The following is a 20,474-nucleotide window of genomic DNA, read 5'->3' on the forward strand; positions in this document are numbered from 1 at the left end:
CAGAAGCGCATGTCCTTTGAGCAAAGCATCACCACTGACCCTGATTTGACTAATGAAGGTTAGATCTTTAATGCAATCTGATTATTTTTCTGTAATTTTCATGTGTTTATATGCGTCATTTAACTTAGATGACAATCAAAGTTATTATCTGTAGCTTTTAGGGTTATTTTATAAGCCATGTTGTGTTCTAACAGATGGCAGACATTACTGGGACAATCCTCGAAACTTCAACGATTTGGATGTATTTGTGGGTGGATACACCTATTTTGTGCTCCTAACAAAAGAGGATCTCACTAGAAGAGAGTTTATCAAGGGTGGTGACCTCATACTTCTCTTCTCCATGCAAGGTAGGGTTTGTGAAGTAACAGAGATCAAGTTCAACTGCAGTATTAAGAGCAAACTGGCGTTATTAGAATGATGATTGGGCAGGAATGATATTTCTATTGTGTCTCACTTTATAAATGTTGTGTACCAATCCAGATATCTCAGGGCTTCTTCAGAAAGACTCTCTGCCCTGCCCTAAAGCAACAGTGAAGAACTTCAACGTTTCTACTGACGCAAGTGCACTGAAGCAGGGACCCTGTGCCTCAAGGTGAATATCCTTTTATCCTCTGTTGTTCTCTTATGCAAAATACACAAATCAAAGAAAATGTAAAAGTACTCTACAAAGAATCACTATATTTAAGAAATAATGTAGGAGAGAATATGCTCTACTGTGTGAATATAGTCACATCTGTAATCTGGAAGTTTACGCTGCTATTTTGAACTAATAATCGTAACAAAAAAAGCAGGTGAAGAATGACTTGCATAATTTGGAGAAGGTGTTCAGAGATAAACTGATGCATCTGATGATAAAACTCTAACAGTATTTTGTTTGTTTCTTAGAGCACCTTCCACACCTCAGACGATCTCTACAACTACAACTACACCATCTACAACTACAACTACAACAACTACAACATCTACAACACCTAGCACTACAGCTACACCAGAGCCCACTGAGGGGTAAGACTACAACATTAGTTTAAACTAATTCATTAAGGGGCATCCCAACACAACAGAGCATTGCTTTATGACGAGAACAGCAATCTGTTACGGCAGTGAAATGATGAACAGGAGTTTCACGTAATAACCGTAAATAGTGCTGCGTATTCATACACATTTCCCAACTCAGTTCGGTTCCAACTCAAACACTTTGAGTAACTTTGATTTGATTATGATGCATTTGGATGTGTTTCAGTTACAATCTCTATTTTCTTTATTTATGAATTGGTTTTACAACAATTGAGGACATCCAAAAATGTTTCCAGAGCATCTCTGACAGATTCAGTGAGTTTAATTAGTGAAGGATTTGTGTCCTTTGAGTGATTCAAACAGTCTGTCTAATATTTACTAACAGAACTGCCTCAAAAGACCCGTTTCTTTGTGAAATGATTTATTGCATGCACTTTACAAATACATATGCAATTAAATCTGTATTTTTCTATTGCATTACTAATGTTTATCCTCCCATGTGTTCCTCTCCTCTTGTAGTAAATGTGTGGACATATTTTGCAACTCCAGTGCCAAGACTGCTTCTTCTCTGATCCTCTTGCTGCTTTGCTTTCTTTTGCTGGAGATTTAATCATGACGATTCACCATTATCACTGCTCTATACCACACAAGATTTCAATGAAAAAACTACATCTGTCTTCAGACTTAAGTGTGTATTGTTAAATAAAGGAGATGCTCTCATATAATCTACAGTCAATGTTAATCTTAGCTTTAATCATAATAGTTACCAATATCAAGGGTGTATGTTTGATGTCATAGCTTACAGCTTACTCATAACTAATAACTAATAACATAATTTTGACTGTTCACCAACGACTTTGTGTACGTTATGATATAATATCTAAACAGTTAAAGATAATGAGGACATGTCAAGGATCTAAGGGTTTTCAATATCATGTGTTTTACTTTAAGAAAGCAACCATACATTGGTGTTGTTTTATTTTCTTTCCTTTTATATTTAATTTCATAATCATTAGTAATTTATGTAGTAGTCATTTGATTTATCATTTATTCATATTATCATTTAATCTATTTTTACTTATTTCCCTGCTCTTGCAGTGCTTGCTATTGTTGTTTAATCTCATGATTGTGTGGTTTGAGGGGATGTTTGTCTTCATGAGTTAGAGATGAGAGAATGTCTCATTATTATAATGTAAATAATTTTACATTGTTTTTCTCTTGATATAATAACACTTGTTGGAATTGTCTCAGTCAAACTCTCAGGCTGATAGAAGACTTATATCTTCTGGCAGGGATTCGGCGTCCAGGGTCGAATATATATCTGATATTTCTGACGTGGAGATTTATCCGATCGAACATTTTGGCATGATCTAACAACAGTTTTAACTTTAACTTTACTCTGTCCAAAGTACAATTGTCAACATCTCTCATCAGCATCAGAGTACAATTTAGAGCAAACCCTTCAGGGTCAGAGCGCTCTTGTACATCACTTTGTTTTAATAGTAAAAATCAACTGAACCAATGATGATTCTGATAGAAAATGTGACTGAGAGTTTACTGTTGCTGTGGAAACAAACACAGATTTTTACACGCATTTGATTGACAGATAAACTGCACACTCTTATTTAATTTTTTACGTTTTTCCCGTTTTTTTTGTAAAGACTGAAATCCTGAATTCCTGTTTTGAGCAATATCTTATCCGCTTATGTTTTAATAAACTCCCGCACCTGGGTTCTTCTCCACACTCCGAGTTGGTCCATGAATGTGAATGTAAGAGTATATTCATATACATTTTTCAAAGATGAAAGGGTACCACTTTAGATTAGGGAACAAATTGTAAGACTTGATTTTCCTGCTAAGAAAAAAGCTGAGATAAAACTCACCCTACAATAATGCAAGAAAATGCACCCTGGAGAGAAGATCTCAAAGAAAGAGCACAGAGCATCGTCTCGTCCAAACTTTTCTCCTTCCTTATCTCTGCATCCCCCTCTCCATCCACCTTTCCTCTCCCCCTCAAGTCACTAAAAGTTCACTGAGATTGTCCATATATCACATATGATGTATCTTGTGAATCTATTGTTTTTCCTTTTCATGTTTGGTATCATTTTAAATGTCTTGGTGCGATTGGTAAAATGGTCTCAGTTTCATTGCAGTCATTGGTATTATGAGAAAGATTGAACACTTAGGAGAATCCTGTTCTCCTCTTTGGGTGATGTCTCTTCAAGATATCTGATAATTCTCCCCTCTCCCCCGAAACCAGGTGCTACCCCCTGGGGTACATGATTTGACCCAAAACAACCCTAAAAAATATTTGTATAACCCTTTTGTTCTGGTCTGGGTATATAAGGGTAAGTGGCAGAGCGGACTTTGGGGATCTGTAACCAGTAAACCCCATGCAGTGCTGTGTCAGTGTCATCTCAAGTTTTACACTCAGAACACACTCACACAACACTGTGTGTCTCTGTCAGATATACATTTCTTACTCTTAAAGTCATCTTTGAGTAATTGATATTGTGTATTTATTATTTCTAAATTGGCTTTTAATCATTTACTTGTGTAATTGGCATGATACATTTTTACCTGACAAATAAAATGTTATATCTGAATTATTCTGAAATCATTATTTCTAGTAGATTAAAGATACAATATGTATTTTTTTCGCCTCTAACAATAAAAAAAAGTGTAGGTTGATGACACAAAATTTCCTGTGGAATTATGGAGCTTGTCGTCAAGCCGATGGATCTAATAATGTTTATGAATGAGTGAAAACATTGATGTTTTTAAAATGACTGTGGGATAAAGTAGGGGGCGATTGCTAATGAGAGACAGATATCAGCGCATCCCGCGGATATAAAGGAATAAGGACCAGGGTGGGAATTATGTAATTTTAGGGGCAAGGCCATTTGGCCTCCACCTTTTTTTTTTTTTTAGGGGCACCAAGGCCATATGACAGGGCACAAAGGCCATCATACAATTCGATGGTTTTCCCATTCAGATTGATACCATAACATCCTAATTTGGAATAAGACATGGATTATGACTTTTTTAATAAAAAAAAAGTAGAGCAAAGTTCAGTAGAGCACCCTCAGGCTGCTGGTATGAATTGAAAACACAGCACATCAGTATACAGCGCTCATAATGATTACATCGACGCATTTGGCTATAAATTCAATAAAATATTATTCCTGTCAATAGAAATCTGATGTAAACTGAGAATATATCAATATTTCTCCAAATCTGCACACTTTTGAGCTAAAAGCCGTGAGGGACGTTGTTTTGTGAATCGCTGTCATGACGACAGCACTGGAGTTTTTTATGAATGGGAGCGTCTGACGCTCATAATTCATATTAAAGGTATCGACTCATTTTTGCATTTCATAACTCCTGACACAAATTAAGACATAAATGTCAATATAAATTTCTCAGAATACAATAGTGGTCAAATACTGAAACGTGAGTCTTATATCTTTTTAATGATGTAAGTTATAGTTTGTCAAGGTAAAAACATTAAATCTTATAGTAACTTTGAACTATTAAAAAAAAAACGCTTCAGTGCGCCGACGCCGTTACCTCTGGAACCTTGCATAGGGCCCTTTTCTGAAAAGGGCACTTATCTACTAGCAAATAGATTTTGATATTTTTAGGTCAAACCGTTCTTGTCTGTCAGTCATATAATGCAGGTCTATGGTCACGGTCTCAAAGAGCATCCACAGAGTCCAAATTAAAACAATTCCCCATCGTCCAAATTAAACAATTCCCCATCGTAAGTACACATTGATGGCCTAAGACACGAAACGAGCGGTTTGTGTGAGAAAACGAACAGTATTTATATCGTTTTTACCTCTTGTAACACAGCGACGTCCAAGTGATCTGAGGGCGCCCGCGCTTCCTGCTGTGTGACGTGTGCGCAGACTGGTGCATAGATAGACATAGATTTCGCCTTGGCAGTTCATGAACGAATGCAGTTCATGAACGAATGCCGTAGCCAAGGCGAAATCTAGTGTATATGTCTATGCACCAGTGTCGACAACAGAGTGTCGTTCTTCTGTTGGTGCTGACGTTACATGCTTCTTGCACTGCTGTTTTGATGCGTGAGATCATCGATGTGATTATAACACTGCACCTGCGCGAATCCACAAACTAATTGAAGTTCAGAGACTACTTGGGTGGAACTTGGACAGGGCCAGGGCACACAGGCCACTGTGGCCGTACGATGATTTTTTTTTCACGGGGCATGAAGGCCAAAGTGTAGGGCAACGGCGGCCATGGCCGCGGTATAATTCCCACCCTGATAAGGACATTTAATTCTACCGAACTACACGCAAGTGCTGAATTACTACTCACACAGGTCAGTTTATTAGACGAATGAAACTTGTAACGCAGCGGTTTCACTTGCTCTACACTATCACACTAAACTGCATTTGAGTGTGTTGAAAGTTATAATGTTATTCTGTGTGTTAGTTTGTTGGCTATATGAGACTAGCAGTGAGTTCGTCAACATTAGAATAACATACAGATCATATTCTAACATTTCATCATGTTGAACTATATAACATTGATTAGTTTTATGTACATTTGCTCACCTGTCTAATAAACTACATGTTAGAACTCTGTCAAGTCGAAGTTTGTCAAGGACGTGGAGCTCTCGGTGTCTCGAAAACACCATGCTGATATCGATCCTCATTTTAGTTCTCCTTTTTTCCCAAAGTCTGCTTGCCATGGTCCATAATGTTTGAACAAAACAACAACAGCGTGCAGACATTAAGAAATTCGCAGTTGTCCTCGCTGTTGCCATGGTTACTATGGCAGTATGAGCGGAAACCAGGGATAACGTGGATATTACGTCAGTGACAGGCAACAAGTGAACAGGGATTCCGGGATGAGCCATTATTTAAAATAGGAATTTCTCTGAAATTAAAAGTCTTTGGAAACTTTTGGGATATTTTAAGTACTCAACTGCAGGAAATATATCACATTGTGCAAGTGATTTTGGGATATTTTATTACAAAATTCTTACATATTGTACCTTTAATGTGTAGTCTGGTGTTTCCGCAAATCTCTGTCAAGGATAGATCAAACCGAAGGCACATCATTAAGGAGACCTTCCGATTTCTGACTATCACTGATTTAGCACGTTGCAGCTCGCGACTATTAAAAAATTCAGCATTGAGCGGCATCTTAAGGCTAAAATAGTTGCACTGCACCCTCTGACTATTTCAGAACTGGCTAGTTTGTGATCGTGAGCGCACATTCGCGACGTGACGTCTCAAAGCGATACCGAGTCCTTTAATGAACGAATAATTGAAAGTATGGGACACCCAGAATAATCAGAGAAATTTAATCATAATCAATATTTATGATGATTTTCTAATAAGAAACATGATCTAAATTTGATTATCATTTGAAATTGGAGTCAGATTAAGCGTAGAGCTAAAGTAATATTGAAACTAAATTCCAATAAATTAAGTGAACTTCACTGGAATGGTGAAAAGACACACGCATTATCCCTTCGCCCACACAGTTCGATTGCATCATTGGGCCGACGGGTGGTCTTTACAAAATTCACATTGAACTAGTATGTTTATTAGCATGCATATTACTAGGATATTGGCTGCTAACTATTAATAAGCAGTAATTATGACTTTATTTAGGGAAAACTAGAAAATGTTCCTTAATCTAAAATGTTACCAATGAAAGCGTTTGCCAGCTCAACTGTCCCAGTTTATCATGAAAAGGAGCCTGTGTTCACTGGTTTGACTGCACTTTCCTGCAGATGAGATTGTGGCGGCATCTAGTGGCATGTGGTGGAGCTGCCACTTTTCTGCATGTGAACAAAATATAATCTATTATGTATAAAATAAGTGATGAATAACAGAATAACATGCTGATAACAATATAATGATCATTTGAGGAAAAGTAGTTTAATGGCACAAGTCAGAACTGTGACACAATTCACTATTTTATTAAAGTGACTGTCAAATGTGTTTCTGTGCTTTGCTGACATCTTGGCAAACTTTTATAACTACAGTAATCTTGACTTTCACTGTCAGAACAGTCAGCATACACTTTTCTTCCCAGTTCATCCTTCCATTGACTCTCTGACAACATCTTATACAACACAATCAATGAAGGCATGAGATACAGACATCACAAACAACAGCATGAAAACTCAGCAGATGGCAGTAGAACTCTGATTCTGTTACAACACACTTAAAGCATTAAATGAAAGCAGCGAATACTAACATTACCCAGACACAAATTAAAAACACTTCCACAAAGGCCAGCATTTTGTAACGGTGCTGACATAGAAGCTGACGAAGGCGAAAACCTTAGTGCAGTTTATTTACAGTGAAAGTCCAAAAATCCCAAAACATGAAACCTAAACTATAAACAAAATCTAAAATATGAAACCATAAACAAAAGCAGAGAAACACTGCCGCAGCCATCAGTTTGTGATTGAGTTTAGATTCACTGAGTTTAATGTCCTCCAGTAGCCGAGAGCAGTTTAAAAGCTCGAGGCAAATCACGATCAACAAAACACGCTTTGCTAATGACATTTACAATGACATAACAGAGTTAAAAAGAATATTAATTCTAATGATATTCATGTTGTTAAATTACATGAAATTAGAGGTTAAAGTGGTCATGAACTGAGAATTCAAATTTTTCTTGATCTTTTGATAGTTAAAGGGATACTTCAGGATTTAGCATTAAGCTTTGTATTAGTAGAAAACCTGTAGTATTTTCGAATTACCATGCTTTCAACCCTCATATCCCCCTGAGACAAGAGATTAATGTATTTTTTGTCTGGAAAAAATCCTCCGATGACGCAAAAATTGTCATTTTGCGTCATCGGAGGATTTTCTGGCCAGAGGCTAAAGACTACAGCCAGTAGATGGCGTTGTTCCGCATGTTTTCAGCCCGCCCATAGAGGGTGGGATCTCACTCACAGAATGTTCACAGTGTCAGCCGTCTTTCTTTGGAAGCTAAGCTAGCAGGCTCTTGTTCTGTGGAGAAAGCTGAATAGTAGGAGAAAGCTGAGTAAGTAGGGGTTACCATCCTCCTTTTCCTGGACTTGTCCGGCGGGCGAGATCGTTCAAAATGTCCGGGATTCAGCTTTTGCGTTCTGCGGTCGCCATTCATTGTTTACATGCACACCTTTTGTTTCAATCTAACTGAATTCATTCCGATTGGTGAATCTGAATGTAGTGTTTACATGAACGCTAAACAAGTGATCGGTTGATGTACGTTTTACCATTGCTAAGAAAATTCCTGCTCCTCCATTAGCGATGCGAGACCCGCGCGTCTCAGTAATCACGCCACCGGCCTCGCGCCGTTCTCCCGCGGCCGTCAGCCTCGTCCTGCTCGCCACAGTAAACATAATGAATGAATGGCGACTGTAGAACGCAAAAGCCGAATCCCAGACATTTTGGGCGATCTCTAAATCCCTGGCAAACTCATCACGTAGGCTAGCCTTGTTGTTTTCAACTGCGCACTCTTACCGGTAGGCGTGGCCTCCTAAGGCAGCGAAGCAAGTGCATTCTGGGAGTTGTTGTCTTTCATCCACATAAGCCAAAAATACATTTTCTGGCTTTTCTCAGTCTAGAAAGCTCCAAATTCAAAAATTTCTTCACATTTCTTCTACTTAAATTACCTATTTTAAATACACATTCATCTTCCCAGAGGTGAAGTATCCCTTTAAGAGTTCGTTCTACTATAAAAATACCCTGTAAGTTTCAAAACTCAAAACTTCCTTGTTATTCCAAAAACTGCTTTAATTGAAAGCAAATCTGTAAAACGACAGGGTCTTAAAAGTGGAGATTTATGATGTCACATGGCAGCGAAAGACCGCCTTTGCAGAAGAATATCAACGCCAACTGGCGCATTAGTGAATAGTGACATGAGAACGAGAAAAGATCGATACCATTACCTTCCAAACCAATGTTAACGATCCTAATGATTTTTTTCAACAATGTGAATGTGCTTTATTTGTTTGTATTCGGTGCATTTCACTTTGGAATTATTTAGTAATTCAGTCGCAATTTTGACGCATGCTTTGCAAACAGACTTTTACGATATGGATCTTCCAGGAACGCCACAAACATGTAAGTAACCATGTTTATTCTAATGCCTGATCTGTGATCAGTGATTTCTGGTGTGTAATCAAGTTCAGACAGATAATCTTTAATCTTTCTTTCAAAATCGTTCAATACTATTTATGCATCAGTAAATCAAGCCAGATCAACTTCACATTCTATTAGTTGGAAAATGAAAATGAATGAACTGAACCAGTCTTGCAAACAGTGCTAGTGGAAGTTGAGGGAATCATCAACTCTAAGCCACTCTATTGCTAATGGGCCGTCGTGATTCATCACTCCCACAAGCAATCTGCTCATCTAGTGATCTGTTAGGGAGACGACGATGGTGACACAGCCAAATTCTAGCTGATCACTTTTGGGTTAACTTCATTCAGCATTATTTACCAAGCCTACAGCCCCGGCAAAAATGGTAGAAGGACAATGCCAATCTAAGTGAAGGTCAGATCATCATGATAGTTGATCCACAGTTGTCCCGAGCCTTGCTTCATCCTGAAGAACTCCGACAAACTTGTTGAAAATAGCCACTCTAAACCGTTCGGCTCCGAAGCAAAAGACAACTGGTGTTTGTATCGGCTTCATCACGCTCCGCCCCGCGGCGCAGGTATAAATTTATACCTGCGCCGCGGGGCGGAGCGTGAGATGCAAATCTCGCACGCCAGTGTGCATTGGCTCGTTCTGTTGATGATTGGGGCTCTCTGACGCGATCCCAATATGTCGGTGACATCGACGTAACGTCGAAAATGTGTCACGTATAACTAAGGAAAAACTAAAGGAGAGGACTCAAATGCAGAAAGAATATTTATTAAATAAAAGAAACATGAAATGAAACAAAAACCCTCAAGGGGGAAAACATGAAATAACCAAAACTACAACTTCAAAACAACATACCGGGGTTTCACGGGAAAGCGGGAGACGTAAACAAAACAACGATCCGACACAGACTGCAAACACAAAGGAACTTATAAAAGGGACAAATCAGGCAGGTGATGAGGGAACAACAGGTGGGGCAAATGAAACCAATAATGAGATAACAAGGAGGGTGGGGTCAAAACAGTGACAGGAACACAAACACCACATGTGCTACACGAGACAGGACAGGCATGTGACATTACCCCCTCCTTAAGGAGCGGCTACCAGACGCTCCACTAGGGACAGACCAGGGCGGGACGGGAGGGACAGACCAGGGTGGGACAGGGGGAACAGGAAAGACAGACCAGGGTGGGACAGGGGGAACAGGAAAGACAGACCAGGGTGGGGCAGGGAAAATGGACAGTTCGGGAGGCCAGGGCGGAGCTGAGAGTCCATCGGGCGGCCAGGGCGGAGCAGAGAGTCCATCGGGCGGCCAGGGCGGAGACTTTCCCTCGGGCGGCCAGGGCGGAGACTTTCCCTCGGGCGGCCAGGGCGGAGACCTTCCCTCGGGCGGCCAGGGCGGAGACTTTCCCTCGGGCGGCCAGGGCGGAGACTTTCCCTCGGGCGGCCAGGGCGGAGATCTTCCCTCGGGCGGCCAGGGCGGAGACCTTCCCTCGGGCGGCCAGGGCGGAGACTTTCCCTCGGGCGGCCAGGGCGGAGACTTTCCCTCGGGCGGCCAGGGCGGAGACTTTCCCTCGGGCGGCCACGGCGGAGACGACCCCTCGGGCGGCCACGGCGGAGACGACCCCTCGGGCGGCCAGAACCCCTCGGGCGGCCACGGCGGAGACGACCCCTTGGACGGTGGAACTGGCACCACCGGCTCAGGCACTGGAGATGGCACCACCGGAACTGGCACTGGAACTGGCACCACCGGCTCAGGCACTGGAACTGGCACCACCGGCTCTGGAACAGGAACTGGCACCACCGGCTCTGGAACAGGAACTGGCACCAACGGCTCAGGCACTGGAACTGGCACCAACGGCTCAGGCACTGGAACTGGCACCAACGGCTCAGGCACTGGAACTGGCACCAACGGCTCAGGCACTGGAACTGGCACCAACGGCTCAGGCACTGGAACTGGCACCAACGGCTCGGGCACTGGAACTGGCACCAACGGCTCGGGCACTGGAACTGGCACCAACGGCTCGGGCACTGGAACTGGCACCAACGGCTCGGGCACTGGAACTGGCACCAACGGCTCGGGCACTGGAACTGACTCCACCGGCTCGGGAACTGGAACAGACTCCTCCGGCTCGGGAACTGGAACAGACTCCTCCGGCTCGGGAACTGGAACAGACACTGGCTCCGGCTCGGGAGCTGGAACAGACACTGGCTCCGGCTCAGGAGCTGGAACAGACACTGGCTCCGGCTCAGGAACAGACACCACCGGCTCAGGAACAGACACCACCGGCTCAGGAACAGACACCACCGGCTCAGGAACAGACACCACCGGCTCAGGAACAGACACCACCGGCTCAGGAACAGACACCACCGGCTCAGGAACAGACACAGGCTCGACGGCGGCCATCTTGTCAGGGAACACAGGCTCGGCAGACGTGACGTGAACAGGCTCAGCGGCAGCCACCTTGCCCGAAGACACAGGCTCGGCAGGCGTGGCGTGAACAGTCTCTGGCTGGGCAGATGTGACGTGAACAGTCTCTGGCTTGGCAGATGTGACGTGAACAGGCTCGGCATCGGCCATCTTGTCTGAAGACACAGGCCCGTCAGACGTGACGTGAACAGTCTCTGGCTGGGCAGACGTGACGGATCGCTGAGGTGGTGCAGGCAGTGCGAGCAGGACCACCGGAACTGGGACCACCGGAACTGGGACCACCAGAACTGGGACCACCGGAACTGGGACCACCGGAACTGGGACCACCGGACTCGGGACCACCGGAACTGAGGCCACCGGAACAGTCACGGAGGGAGTCTTCCTCTTCCTCCTCCGTTTCGAGACCACTGGAACTGGGGCCACTGGAACTGGGACCACTGGACTCGGGACCACCGGAACTGGGACCACTGGACTCGGGACCACCGGCACTGAGGTCACCGGAACTGGGACCCTCTTCCTGGCCTCTCGCTCCTGAAAGTGAGCGAGACCCTCCACCATTGCCTCAAAGGTACTTCTGTCATACGCCCTCCTAAGTAACCAGTCCATGGGCTCATCGAGTGCATAAAAGAAAAGGTCCTTAAGAGGCCCCTCGTTCAGTTGTAGGCCCTCCGCCGCTCTAAGGAATTCGGCCGCGAATTTCCTCAAATCAGCCCCTTGCTGGCGGAGGGAACTAAGTGCCTGAAAACGAATAATGCGTTCGTATTGGGGGCACGAGACAGGAGGGCCTGGTGGGTGTCGTGATTTCTTCTGCTGAGTCCTTAACATGGTCGGATCGTTCTGTCACGTATAACTAAGGAAAAACTAAAGGAGAGGACTCAAATGCAGAAAGAATATTTATTAAATAAAAGAAACATGAAATGAAACAAAAACCCTCAAGGGGGAAAACATGAAATAACCAAAACTACAACTTCAAAACAACATACCGGGGTTTCACGGGAAAGCGGGAGACGTAAACAAAACAACGATCCGACACAGACTGCAAACACAAAGGAACTTATAAAAGGGACAAATCAGGCAGGTGATGAGGGAACAACAGGTGGGGCAAATGAAACCAATAATGAGATAACAAGGAGGGTGGGGTCAAAACAGTGACAGGAACACAAACACCACATGTGCTACACGAGACAGGACAGGCATGTGACAAAATGGCCGACTAAAAGGGAACCAAGTTTACATTAGTAACTGAGTCAAATTTTAATTATACACACCTCCATGCCAGCTTTGTGCTTTCATTGTTTTGTAAATTCAGTAAATATAACTTGGGTTTGGCATGCCACAATTGCATTTTTAAAATACTGATGATCTGAATACTGAACTTCAGTGTATGTAATTAATGTTTTTATTATCTTGAAACTCCAAGCAGCTTTTGCACTTAAATAAGCGACGACCATAGGTTCATTCCGCCCTCAACCATTATGTCTCAATATGGCAATACTACAATTCTGCAGTTCTTCCACACAAATACTACTTTCTGTATTCCAATTTTAAATTGTTTAAAACTTTGAGGCGAACTATAATTTACGTTTTTGTACAGCACCGTTTGTAGCACTCTTGCGATGCAAGACAGAGTCCTGCACGGGTCCGATTTTGTAAATCCGCACCCGCCCGTACCCGCAGTGCTTAAAACCGCATCCAACCCGTTATCCGACAGTAGCACTAATTAAAATCCGCACCCGACCCGCACCCGAAATAAAATCAGTTTAGCCAATCACATTATAGACACACTTACAAAAATGTTTATCGCCAGGTCATACAGAAGTTATTACACGGCAATTAACACAAAGATCATGGCACGTTACCACAAAAGTGAATAACTTATAACATTTTACCAGACGCGGCTACAACACTATATCTGCCACGCAATTTCGTCTAGCCTACATTTGACAATTTTGATTTCAAACACGCCCTGCAAACCACACATACTTAACAGTGTTAAATTTGGAAAAATACTGTTCGATAGAACTACTTTGTTACCACAGTTATCTGCGTGCTTCCTCAGCGATGAAGTTCCACATTTGCGGCTATCCAACAAAATGCATGCAGTAAGCCTTTCACAATATTTTCTTCAGATAACTCCAAATTTCTCCCACACACTGGACTTGATGTTTTATGACGTATTGTTGACAACTTTACAATCTCCACTAGCTATTCTTTTCTTCAACTCCTCAGCATCCATCTCGACGACTGCAAGCAGATCGCGCGCGCGCGGTTATGATGCATTTTTAAAAGTGAAAGTAGCCTAGGTAAAGTTATAGATCCTGGGAGGGCGTGGCGCGTGGGCACAAATAAACTAATGTGGATTTTAAATTATTTGATCAACTTGAAATACAGGCATATTTTTGTAGATATTTTGTTTTTATGCATATATTTTTACGTTTGCATGTGATTGTTTTAAACCCGTGTTTAGACCCGTGTTTCCTGATAATAATTTCCTACCTATCTCTTCCTGCCACTAAAAAAAAAAAAAAAAAAAAATTCCCTACCGACCCATGACCTCAACTGACAACCAACCGGAACCAAACTTTTTTTTTTTAGGCCTTAGGGCGGTCCTTGGTCATCCAATGTGCTAGGGTCCCAGAAAGGAGATCCTATGAGTGTGTTCTGCAGATAGAGCCCATTCCAACATGGGTTCACTTTTGTGACGCGATTGTGATTTTAGCATGCAAGAGTTTTTAGTTATTTATTGATGTCTTTTGTTGTTCCAGCAGCCGACATTTTCTCTGTAATCTAAAACGACACATGAATGAGACACACAATGATATCCTAGATATAAATGAAGTTAAGCCACAGAAGTTTAAAAAAAATTAAACACTCATATTATAGGAAAGCAACCTAATGTTTTATTCAAATTCAATAATATAAAATACTTTTAAACAGTCTGGTAACACTTTACGGTAAGGGTACATGAATTATCATGAATTCATGTTCATGCATGTGTGGTGGGTAAGCCCATTACCTTCCCTAATAATATGTGGGTCGTAAGCCAATTGGCTGTCACCATGAGAATATAAAAGGCGATAGACCTGTGCTTGAGGTAAACGTCATTGTCGACGTCACTAACGCTGTACTGTGGCTGCTTCCGGCATCAGGTGTGGATATTGGAAAGAAGAATGAGCGCGTGGTGCTTTTGTTGTGAGATTATCTTTTAAATTTAGTAACTAAATGTCGCTGGTTGCCTGTTTTCTGCACCAGAGAAAACTCCGATTGCTTGACTGCCATTCCCTTTCGCATGGTTCAAATCAGCTGTTCTGTTTCTCATGCGGGTCTCGCACTGCTGCTGTGGCTGCCGTTGTTGTGTGTGTGATTATGCACGCACGTTGTCTTTATTGACATTTGTCTAGAAGTGATGCTCTTTTGCTCTTCTTTGCCTCTGCATTTTCTAATATAACTTTTGTGGTATTGTAATTGGTTGATTTCTATATTTTTTAGGAGCCTTATCTTTTGTTTTTGGGTTTATTTTGCTGTGTATTATTTTTTGTGTGTTTTGTGTGACGTGTTTGATTTCTTTGTTACTTCCTATTAAGAGTGGTAGCACTCTGTTTGATTTGTACAATCCTTGTTTGTATGTTTTTGTTGGCCGGTTGATTTATTTTATTATATTTTGTTACACGCAACTTTATTCTTTTCTTTTGCATTTTCTTTTCTAGTTTTTTTATTTTTTTTATTTTATTTTTTGCAAATTCTTGTGCATTTTCTTAACTCTTTTGTTGAATTTATTTATTGTAATTTGAGGGCAAATAGGCCTTGGTCTTTTTGCAGTTTTGTTCATTTTAATTTAGATTTTGTGTTTTGTTATTTAGTTTGTCAAATCAACATGAGGGCAGTTTAATGCCATGTTTCATAACTCTACATTTTAGTGATTCTTTATAAAAAATTCTCTGTTCTTGTGTCACAGGATCTGGGTGCCAAAGGCAGGGAGGCCGGCTCTATTCCCTCCTAGTGGTGGTGGTGTGTTATCCACAGTGTGCGGTGTTCATCCGTGGGAAGAGGTGTGCGTGTGTAACATTGAGTGTCTGCGTGCACTGGTGAAAGGAATGATTTCTCTGCTGTAGGCAGATAAAATCTCTGATAGCCTGACCCTGCTGGTAAGCCCCAGTTAGCTGTGTTCCTGTGACCTTCTCGGAGCCAAAATCTTGTACGTTGGCTGAGGCCTGATATGTCTTAATGATTGTTTTAATGTAATTGTGTGATTTAATAAAATCAATTGTTTTGTACTATTACCCATGTCTCAGAGCGTTTATGGGTGAGCGAACTTGCGTGTCCTTTAGAGACACTAATTTCTCTGGGTGGAACTCCCAGAGTAGCCTGACTACGTCAGACTTCGTACTTCTGCTCAATTTCAGTTCGCTTCTGTACTCAGTCTGAGATAGCGACCTATCTTTCCGTTTTCCTCCGGCCTCAAAACAGCCGGCCAATCAACGAACAGAAGGCGGGCTGAGAGCCGTGACGTAGACGCTGATTGTACCGTGGATGCGTAGATTTACTTCACATAATCTGCAAAAGTCGTTCACAGCCATGTTCACTCCGGTATTTCGCTCGATGGTTTTGTTTTCGCATCATACATGTGTTTACAGTGGAAGTTAGATGCGGCTGAGCATGCGCATAACACACGCCATAACCAAACGTTATGTGATTGGCTTACGGGTAACCAATGATTTTAAACTTCAGACAAGCGCCCCCCCGCGAGAAAGAAAACGCTTTTCAATTATGCCCTTCCAGACTCTGTCTACGAAGCAAAGCGAAGTAGCAGAGTTTGGTATTACCAGGCTACTCCCAGAGTGGCGTAGTTTGGCAAATTATCCTTTGAATTCACCCGTGGGTTGCCACACATGAAATATGCATTCATTCATGCATTAATATCTCATGAATCATCAGGAACTAACACGAGTTCAACGTTTTTCATTCATGACTTCATGGATGAACAACACCTTAATTAAAACATTAACTAAGATGAGTACATCATCATGAATTATGATTTATTACGCATGATCATGATGTTTTCTTTGTTCACAAAAAAAATTGGTCTTTATCACCCATTGTGGATAAAGCTATGGTTATGGTACATGAATCATCATGAATTCATGCATAAAAAAGCATTAATTCATGCATGCAAGACTACTCTTTGAATTATTAAAGGAATGTACAAAAAATCCACATTATCTAATGCATGCATACAGGCTAGAACAGTATATCAATTAATGTGAGAACTTTTTTTCTGAATTATGATCTGAGTTATCCATCATGTTCATGTCTTCATAGCCTGCAGGTAAATGGACAGACCCCACAATTGGCCAATCACAGCACATAACATATGAATTCTGTTGGCATTCAAATGCAGTAGTCATCATTAACTGAGCATTATTTATCAATGCCTTCAGCATGTGTGTGGCCCCTCAACTAAAGTGGTGACACTGTGCTTTGAAACACTGATGAACAATGTGGCATGACTGTGAAATGACATGAATATGAACATGAAAGTTCAAGCCTTTGCAAACAATGTACTGTGTATCTAAAGAGCTGAGTTGTAGGATTTTGAAAAGAGCTGGAATTTGGATCCTTAGTATCAAACTTGGAGACATCCTAACTAAATTTCTGTGATGCACCATGAGTAAAACAGTGAGAATGGCTAAAATTGGAAGATATATATTTAAAATAAACACAATTTGTAAATTTGCTTGGAGTCAGACTACTGTGAAAGTACACAAGTAACACCTTATGTCACATGTTGCTTAATAACCGCAGCATGCTTTTAATGTTACTCATTAATTTTCTCATGCTTGTGCTGGGAGGAGGTTAAAAGCTGTCGCTTCATTTCTCAACACCACTGATCTAAATCAGAAAATATGTTTCTTACAAGTGTAAAAGTGTTTTTATTTAATGTTTCATGCCCTGACCGCAGATCCATAACATACTGTAAAAGAGTGTGTTATGGACTTTACTGAATAGCATGTCAAATTCTGCCCAACTTTAAATAATTGCCTGAATGTACAGCAAAACATTTGATAAAGGAAAACATGATTGTACTTTTAGAAGTGGCAATAGTTAAGCAGACACTACAACTTTTATTCAGAGTTTAGAAGCCTTTGTCTGTGTTCTTTAGCACCTGCCATTGACTAAGGACACATTTGCTCTCGTATCAATGCTCTATGCATCATATGTGGAGCATTTTAGTGTTTTATGTATATATGTATTGATATAAAGAGAAGTGAAAACTTTAAAAACCTTTTGAAATGGCAGTTGAAAAAGTTTAAAGAGGGAAACTGATATATCTACGTAAGATTTACAGATTTACATGTTTACATGTTCTGTCTGCTTCTTTATTATTAGCTTTCTCCTTATTTATCAGTCCTGACCGTTTGGTCACGTAGAATAGTAACACAAGGGTAAGCATGGAAACTTCTTTGTACACATTGCAGGAAAAACAAATGAGGTAACGCTTTAGATTACAGCCCGGAAAGTACTGTGTAATTAAAGCGATTTTACAGTGTAACTTTCTGTAATTATAGTGTACCTATAAAGTACTTACATGTAAGTATAAGGGAACAACATGTAAAGTTTGGGGAATAAAGGGGGTAACAACCAGGAGACATATCTATTTTTTTATACTGTAAGTATTGTAGATCTAAGGGGTACTTATTCTACTATTATGATACAACAATCACATTTGGGACCAATTTATAAAGGTTTCCAAGTCAGTATTATAAGATTGTCTGTATGTATTTTTTATTGTACTTACCCTGTAACTATATTGAACAAGAGGGTAACAAGCACCACTTTAATTTACGGCCCGCAATGTCACACTTACCCTGTAACTACTTGGAACAAGAGTATATTTCCCAGTATTAAAAAAAAAAAAAATGCAATAGTTTTAGCTTTACTTGCATGAAAGAATGCTTGAAGCATGTAAGCTCAAACTTAAACATCTGCACTTTTGCTATCAAAAAAATTTAAAAAAAAACTGTATAAATGCATAGATATGTACCCTGTCAATTTTTAAAAAGCCTATACAGCTTGTATTGGTACACAATTTTTACAAAAAGGTGCACAGTGTTGCTCCCAAATGTAAGATTGTTGTATCATAATAGTAGTTCTATAATACTTACGGTATAAATATATATTTTTTTTAATTCTCCTGGTTGTTACCCCTTTATTCCCCAAATTTTGCATATTGTTCCCTTATACTTACATGGAAGTACTTTATAGGTACACTATAATTACCGAAATTACGCTGTAAATTCGTCTTAATTATGTAGTATTTTTCCTTTTTTTTTTGCCTCAAGCTTTTAAACTGCTCTCGGCTACTGGAGGTCATCAAACTCAGTGAATCTAAACTCAATCACAAACTGATGGCTGCGGCAGTGTTTCTCTGAACTTGTGCAAGGTTTTCAATCAAACAATAATCTGAAGAATCATGCCTAAAAACTTTTTTTTTGAAGACTGTCTTAAGAAGAGTCAAATCAACTTTAAAAGGTGAACTTTAGTCCTGATAGGTCTTGATGACCAAACCATGACATCTAAAGCTACAAACAATCTTCTTTATAGCTAACAGTGTACACTTTCATGGTGTGATTTTTTTTTTTTTTCGTGAGATGTTTTGTACAGTCAAAAGCCTTTAGGCATAACCACATATTATGTTCCTCAGCAGGTCTGAACTCTAGGTAAGGTAAGGTAAGGTAAGGTAAGGTAAGGTAAGGTAAGGTAAGGTAAGGTAAGGTAAGGTCAGGTCAGGTCAGGTCAGGTCAGGTAAGGTAAGTTTATTTATATAGCACATTTCAGCAGAGTGCAATTCAAGGTGCTTTACAAAAAATACGCTCAAGTCTTAGTAAAGCAAGCCTTAACTAAAATCATACTGAGTGTATTTGTGTTTGTGAGTAGGGTGAGCCCTTGTCTGTGTGCATGAATCTGTGAGGCTCTGTGTGTTATTACATTACCATCATATTGACTGTTACACTTTGATATCAGTTATTGATGTATTTTGAATATCTACATATTAATAGTCCTATTTTACATATACCACCATTAAATAATAATTTTTATTATTATTTTACTGACTTGAAGTTCAGCTGTTACGCCTACTTCTAGACTATGCCTCTCTTGGCATTGTGCATGTAAAATACCCCAAGTAGCAAGGTTTTTATTTATGGGAGAAAACAGGGCTGGGTAACACTTTATAATAACGTTCAGTTGTAGGTCATTTATAAGTGGTTAGTTAATGATGAACTAATCATTTACAAAACATTCATAAATGATTAGCAAGTGATATACTAACATTTTATGTATGTTTTGTAAATTCTGTTACAAGTCATTTGCAACAAGTGATTAGTAAATGATTAGCTAATTATTTATGAAACATGAATATGCATTCATAAATGATTAATAAGTGATATGTTCATTATTTTATATATGTTTTGTAGATTCAGTTATAAGTCATTTACATTTGCTTAGTTAATGATTAATTAATCATTTACAAAACATGAATATGCATTTCATAAATGTCCCGAATTAGCCGGGACGTCCCGTATTTTGGGCCTAATTTATTTGTCCCGTGCGTGACCTCCCGTGTCCCATTTTTTGACTAGCCTACTACGCTGATCTAACCACTGACTGATACAACAGCAGCAGTGCTGATCACGACACTGGAGAATGATCACGACACCTGTCATCATCCAATCACAGCTTTTTTTAATCATTGTTTTGAGACTGTAAGCTCGTGCTCAATCGGCCCAAAGTCCGGCATCCGACCAGCGTGGAAGGTCTTTACGTGTTACTGTCTTTTCTCGAGGCAAAGTATTTTTTGATTAAATGCAATACATTTGAATATGTATTCTCTCGTTATTTCA

General features: G+C 40.5%; 1 protein-coding gene across 1 annotated transcript; it reads left to right on the forward strand.

Annotated features, from left to right (window-relative positions):
- Positions 1–9: 9 nt before the first annotated feature.
- Positions 10–15,686, forward strand: LOC311081394 (meprin A subunit beta-like; the record flags this gene model as incomplete). Its single annotated transcript, XM_084111935.1, has 5 exons — positions 10–58; positions 195–347; positions 481–592; positions 886–1,005; positions 15,530–15,686. The coding sequence occupies 5 exons, from the start codon at positions 10–12 to the stop codon at positions 15,684–15,686; spliced, it is 591 nt and encodes a 196-aa protein (XP_083968061.1).
- Between the last annotated feature and the right edge of the window lie 4,788 nt (positions 15,687–20,474).

Source organism: Abramis brama, assembly GCF_963993115.1.
Source record: "Abramis brama genome assembly, chromosome: 4".
Classification (NCBI taxonomy): Eukaryota; Metazoa; Chordata; class Actinopteri; order Cypriniformes; family Leuciscidae; genus Abramis; species Abramis brama.